The sequence below is a fragment of the Polypterus senegalus genome, chromosome 14 (assembly GCF_016835505.1).
Source record: "Polypterus senegalus isolate Bchr_013 chromosome 14, ASM1683550v1, whole genome shotgun sequence".
In the NCBI taxonomy this organism is placed as follows: Eukaryota; Metazoa; Chordata; class Cladistia; order Polypteriformes; family Polypteridae; genus Polypterus; species Polypterus senegalus.
In genome coordinates this window covers 141,378,103-141,384,894 of record NC_053167.1, presented here as the reverse complement: position 1 = coordinate 141,384,894, position 6,792 = coordinate 141,378,103, and the positions used below count along the sequence as shown (strand labels likewise).

Below are 6,792 nucleotides of genomic sequence, written 5' to 3'. Positions count from 1 at the left end.
ATTAGAGGGTCAGCTCAGGTGCGACAGTTGGGAGACAAAGTCAGAGAGACAAGATTGCATTGGTTTGGACATGTGCAGTGGAGAGATGCTGGGTATACTAGGAGAAGGATGCTAAGGATAGAGCTGCCAGGGAAGAGGAGAAGAGGAAGGCCTAAGAGAAGGTTTATGGATGTGGTGAGAGAGGACATGTAGGTGATGGGTGTCGCAGAACAAGATACAGAGGACAGAAAGATATTGAAGAAGATGATCCACTGTGGTGACTCCTAATGGAAGCTGCCAAAAGAAGAAGAATAAATGATGTATTTGACGACACCTAGTGAACGGCAAGTGGAAGAACATCCAAGATGGAAAGCCTTCATGTAGAAGACACTAGAATCTGGGAACACAGAACAGATTGACACTAAAAGCTGCAAGAAGCAACCCAATTCACCCAATGGTATAGAGAAGACATCATGGGGGCCAAGTCCAGGAATTCACTGTCCACAAAGCCCTTGATAAAGTGGAGTATGCAGAGTCTCCTCACTTAAGAGTGAATTATAAACTTGAGGACCCCTAGTGGACAGTAAAGAGAATGGAGCCAAGATGGGTAACCTTCACACTAAGGGTCACGAGGATCTGGAACACCAGCTCAGAAGAGAGACCAGGGTCATCCACAGGCTAAGGACATGGCCAGCTGTTCCAGCAAAGTTGACATTAGGACCACGTGCAGGTCCTCACAGTTCTTAAAGCCATTGGCACAGTTAAGCTTGGATGAGTTTTCTTACTTAATGAAATGTTTGAAGACAACTACTGGATAGCAAGTGGAAGAAAATCTAAGAAACGCTTTACCTAGAAGGTCACTACAATCTAGGGACACAAGACATAGTGACACCAGACCCTGTGAAAAGCAACCAGGTTCACCCACATGTCCATGTGGCACAGAGAAGACATCAGAGGAGCCAGTTCCAGATCTTCAGAATCCTCAAAGGCTGAGCCGGCCGAGTTCTCTCACTTAGTAGTCAATTAGAAATGTGAGGACACCTACTGGACAATTAAGGAAACGCAGCTAAGATGGTTAACCTTCACACAAAGGCTCACTAAGATCTGGGACAGCACAGTATAAAAAAACAAGAACTAGTAGAAGTAGAAGGTGTGAAGGGTGACCAACTGGAACAGCAAAGGTGACTTGGGGACCAACTGGAACAGCAAAGGTGACTTGGGGACCAACTGGAACAGCAAAGGTGACTTGGGGACCAAGTGCAGGTCTGCACAGCCCACTAAGCCATTGACAGCACTGAGGTGGCCAAGTTGTCTCACTGAGTAGGCAATGACCTACTTGAGGACATCTAGTGGACAGTAAGTGGAGGTTCATTCACATAGAAGGTCACTAGAATCAAGGGGCACCAAATTAAAAAAAAACCCTTGTCATTATCCTTGAGGGGCTCCGAGTGGATTTAACTTTTGGACAATGCTGTCCAGGTCCACACTGCCATGGAGTGTAAGGGGGACTGGAAGAGATGAAAGGGTAGGAACAGGGACAAAGGGTAAGGGGCGATGGCTCGTGGAATTATTTGGAAAGCGTGTTCCCAAGGTGTATTATGTGACGCTTGGGACGACAGAGTGATTTAGTGAAGCGGAGCCATTATGGGGGCCACTGGTGGCGAGTGGGTTCTGATGCCAGCCCCTCAGTAGGCAGGCAGGTGGCCATTTTAAAGCTTTCGGAAAGGACGGGGCAGCATGGAGTGCAGTGATTAGCCAAGCGATTTCTGGACCTCGGGATCATCTTGTGTCCGTCAGATGTAAGGCTAGCACACGCTGGCGCTGATCTGGAAGGGCAGTGGGGACAGCGTGAGTCCCACTTGAAAGCCAAAGCTGGGCTCTACGCCGGCTGGTGAGTGGAAGGTGAACTTCTGAAGGAGGGAAGTGAAGAACAGGAAGAGCTCCATCTTGGCCAGGTTCTCTCCAAGGCAAATCCTCTGACCTGAAGAAGGAAGACAGCAAGAGGTGACCTCACCCTAAGGGACAATGACACTGAACTTCATGTTTTGGACCTGCTGGTACTGCATGGGACTCAGAATCCATTTCCAGTACCATTGACATACCAGGACCCTCAACTCCATCCATCCATCCATTTTCCAACCCACTGATTCCGAACACAGGGTCATGGGGGTCTGCTGGAGCCAATCCCAGCCAACACAGGGCACAAGGCAGGAACCAATCCCTGGCAGGGCGCCAACCCACCGCAGGACCCTCAACTCGTGAGGTGCTATATAAAGGCAGATTACTGTACCTGCCATGGAGGTTCTTCATCCTGCCTTTAGCAGTTCCACACCAGATGGGCATCTGCGCTCGGGTGCTGCTCGACTATCATGAGCTCTGCAGCAGGCTGCCACCCTCAACAAAAGGATCCAGCAGCCGGATTTTCCGATTTTCATTATAATTGGCAATTCTACAGATCTCAGATGGATTTTCTATAAGGCTGTGCCATTACTGTCCTAAGTTTTCTAGTTTTGATAGACTAAACAGGTAAATTTTAGCCAAAACTGAAGCAAAAGCCCAAATGATGTAAAAAGGCACGGATTGGAGTATTGGAGTCTCCTCAAGAGCGCCCTCTAGTGGCAGACTCCGCTTTTACGGCACAAGAAGTGTTACCAGTTGCCGCTGTTTCTCGAGGCTACGAGCGCCTTCCTTGTGAAAAGGTGGTCGCCAGGGTTGGGGGTTCAGAGATTCAGGGTCAGTTAGTCGGGTGCCGGTGGTTCATTCAATGGGGCTTCATTACCTGCTGAAAATGGCATGAAAGCTTCCTTTCTGACAAACGCCCCGCTGGCATCCAGAAAGTGGCGTGGGTTGAACGAGTCGGGCGTTTCCCATTCATTCTTGTCAAATAACACGGAGGTCAGGTTTGGGATGATCTGCGTGCCCTGCAACAGAAACAAAGCAGACGGTTCTTATGTCGCTCCTGTCTGAAGAAGACACTTTGCAGGTAAGGTGTGTCCACCCTATGAGATAAGTTGGCATGTGACTCGCTGCAAGTGAGGTGGATCGTTCAGTTGTGTATAGCGCCTTTCACTAATATGCATTTTCAAAGTTCAGTGCAAGTATGTTTTTTTCTATATCTCAACACTGTGAACACCAGCATGAAAAGTGACCAACACGGGGGACAAAGAACGAATCGGTGGTCCGGACTGATCAGGTGGTCTTTCTTTCTTTCTTTCTTTCTTTCTTTCTTTCTTTCTTTCTTTCTTTCTTTCTGTGCTGTTAGCTCCTCTTATCGGGCTCCCGGAAGGACTCCAGAAGTCCAACGACCTTCTTCCGGCAGCACTTCCAAGGTGTGGCGGAAGTGCTGACACACATTGCTCAACAGTATCCTACAGCTCCCCCTAGCGGTGCCCAAAGATCCCAACAGGACTTCACCAAACTCCAACTCCCATTGAGCCATGTGGGGCTGCCATCTATCACTCTTGGGGGTGGGGGTTTACGACTCTGGATATGTTTTCTCCCCCAGTCCTTCCAGTATAGCGGTGTCCCGGCCTGGCAAAAAGTACAGTGCAACTCTTTCTATATTTCTACTATGTGAGCAGTGACATATCTTGGAGGGGCATGTTTTATATAGCGCCTCTCCATAAGTTCCACCATGTAAAGTAGCCCATTTGGGGACAGCATTTTAAAAATGATAATTTCATTATATACAGCACATCCAGGCACTGTGGTACATTCCACGCTTTTCAATGTTGCTACTGTGTGAGCTCCACCATGCAAAGTGACCCATTTGGGGACAGCAGTTTTATATAGCGCCTTATCGCAGTACAGTCCAGAAGAACTCTCTTTTCATAACGAACTTTCTAGACATTTTAGACATAGTTTTTCTATATTTCTACCAAATAAAAAAAATAAAAATTCCACCATGTGAGGACCACCATGTAAAATGACCCACTTGGTGGCACATTTTATATAGCGCCTTTTCATGGTACAGAACAGAAGAATGATTTCCCTTCATAAAGAACAACACTTCTAGGCCTTTCAGAAGTACATTGTAAGTTTACCAATATGTCCAATATGTGTGAGCTCCACTGTGCAAAGTGACCCATTTGGGGGCAGCATGTTGTATAGCGCCTTTTCAGTTTTTTATTTTTGTATTTGTATTGTGTTCGCATCACCCTGTAAAGTGATCCTTTAAATTGCGCCTTTTCATGGTACTGTTTCTATAATTCTACTAGCTGGTGAAGTGGCTCACCAGAGGTCACACTGGGATGCTGGCAGAAGTCCCATGTGACAATCCTGCTACTGGTGCAGTCATTTCATTAGAGTTCATTGTCTTCACCACTAGGGGGCCACGGTGCCCACACAGGTCAGCCAACACGCCACACACCCAGCCGGCCTGAACGTCTTAGTCAGCCTAATCAACTGTGCATTGTACCAGCTGATGATGAAAGGCGCTATATGCAGATTCATCTCCAGAACAGCACGGCCCTTGTGCTCACGGTGAGGGAGCTCAGGGTCTTTGGTGATTCACATGTTGGAGTAAATAAAAATGTAAGGATGTATGGTAGAGGTGGGCATCATTGTCACTTGGCCCTGGGGACATTGGGACAGAGAGGACTGGTGGCATTGCTGTGACTCTGTCAATCTCATGGTGTCACTTCGGCAAGTGCAGCGTGTCATGTTGTATTTCTGTGATCCTCTGCAGTACTCTTAGGGTCCACCAGCACTTGAACCGCAGCCCCACCAGTGAACGCTCTCAACTCTAAGGCACTATATTATATACAGTGATTGTGCAATTGATCTTTGGTCACCTCTGGAATGAAGTAGCCTCCGAGGGTCGTGTCTTTGGTGGTCAGTCTGGGCAGGTTCAAGGGGACGATGTTTGAGATCCTCTGCACTTCGTGAATGACGGCGTCAGTGTAGGGCATATTGGGACGATCGTCCATTGAAGGCTGGCGTGCCTGTCCAATCACCCGGTCTATCTCCTCGTGGACCTTCTCTGTAGAGACAGGAAGGGGCTTTAAGGTCAGTGCCACCCAGCCCACCACCACCCTAACACATCAGTATTAGCTGATTAGGAGGGCGGGGGCATAACTGATGTCCATCAATGTTTTAGACAACACAGAGGTCACCTATGGTGTTCTGTCCAGGAGCCACAGCTCTATGCCACCCCTTGAGGTTGAAGCTTCACCCTGGATTTGAGGTTTTGTTCCCCAATTAAGACCTCATACTGTATGTACAGAAATGGTGACCTTCATCCACTCACCCTGGACCTGCTGGTGCTTCATCATGTAGAGCAGCGCCCAGCGCAGGGTGGTCGAGGAGGTCTCTGTGCCAGCGATGATCAGGTCTAGAGTGCAGTAGCACAAGTTCTCATCATCAAACTGGGCCTCAGGGTCATCCTGGCGCTAGGGGATGGAAGAAGAAGAAGAAGAAGTAGTAAGAATTGGAAAGATGAAGATGATGGTGGAGAAGAGCTTCCTGCTTACTCAGGGCGGTGCATTTGTACCTTAATGATCTCGGCAAAGTAGCTGTCCATGTAGTCCCGTGGCTCTGATGGCTCCCAGTTGTCTCTGTGCGTCTGAATCTGCTGCCTCAGGAAGGCCACCACTTTCTTGTAGTTTCTGAAGATGTCGTTATGGCGCCCAGGCAGCCGCTTCATCACAGTGGGGAAGGCGTTGTAGAGCTGCAGAAATTGTTAATGGAAGAGAGTGAGAAATTAAAGTGGGGGTGTAAGGTCTACCTTGTGGTGGGTGCAGCAACACGCTGTACCAGTGCATGCTCCCCAACCTCACCTGACCAGAGGTCTGCAGAGCAATGTGGTGGGAGGACGGATGGCCAAATTGTCAAATCATGGAAAGATGGGTGACAAAGGTAGTAGGACATTCATCAAAGTGAACATGCAGGATGGGGAACAAGGGTAGCATGTGAAGATCTGCTTGGAGAGGGGGAAATGGATGAATCGGCCCATAAAAGTAACGACGTTCGGTCAGAGGAGGAGATTATGGAGCCTGTCTGAGACCCTGCCTGTTTAGAAGGCTGTGAGATCCTGCACTGTCCCCACTCTAGGCTGTCAGACATTCAGTCCTCTGATGGTGTCGCCACCTTGTGGTATCCAGTGAGAGTGTAGATGACGGCACTATTAAGTATGGCCAGCTATGAAGGTGAAGTTTAGAAAGTCTTTCGGGAATGGGCTCATGGGCATGCACCTCTCGAGCCACTTACTGGCATGTGCCACCTAACTCTACAGAAGTCCTGGTAGCATCACCCCCTGGTGGCTCCCAGTCTTAGTGCAGATGAAGTTGTTAATTCAGAAGATCCTTTTGGGTTGTTTTTTTAGAAGGACTTCTTGAAACGTTGGAGTTCCTGCTTTGCTTCAGTTACCAATCTACCACTGACTGCAGTTCTGCTTTTAGCCTTCTCAAAAGTTCACCATCTACAGGTGATTGTGCAGATGACATCGTTAATCCACCATGGTTGTCTATCTACCACTCTAACAGATGTTTCAGATCTTACTCGGTTTCTTTTATCTGCTGATAAACCTTGACAGGAGTCTGGTGCTGGGACTCCTCTTGTTGAACCAGTCAGTATAAAGTCTCGATAATCGTCACATCGTGCAGAGTCTCCAGCTGTTGGCTGCTATAATGCTGATGAAGTTGCCATGTCTGGGGAGCTCTTTAGAAGGACCTTTTAGGACACGGTGAGCTCCTGAACTACTTCTGCTGTGAGATGAACAGACCTTCTGCTGTGCTGATTACTGCACTGTCTCCTGACATTCCTCTTGTTGGTCACCTCATGTCACACTATTGACAGTGTCTCCATCTACAGGTG

At 48.3% G+C, this 6,792-nt stretch overlaps 1 protein-coding gene across 1 annotated transcript in view; it reads right to left on the bottom strand.

Moving 5' to 3' along the window:
• Positions 1 to 220: 220 nt before the first annotated feature.
• LOC120514266 (cytochrome P450 2J2-like) overlaps positions 221 to 6,792 on the bottom strand; it is a 33,559-nt gene continuing 26,987 nt past the window's right edge. The window contains exons 6-10 of the mRNA XM_039734556.1: positions 5,471 to 5,647; positions 5,228 to 5,369; positions 4,773 to 4,960; positions 2,759 to 2,900; positions 221 to 1,960 (exon numbers count right to left, since the gene is read on the bottom strand). Of these exons, the coding sequence (XP_039590490.1) occupies positions 1,785 to 1,960; positions 2,759 to 2,900; positions 4,773 to 4,960; positions 5,228 to 5,369; positions 5,471 to 5,647 (825 nt within the window). The 3' untranslated portion in view covers positions 221 to 1,784. The remainder of the gene's footprint in view (positions 1,961 to 2,758; positions 2,901 to 4,772; positions 4,961 to 5,227; positions 5,370 to 5,470; positions 5,648 to 6,792) is intronic.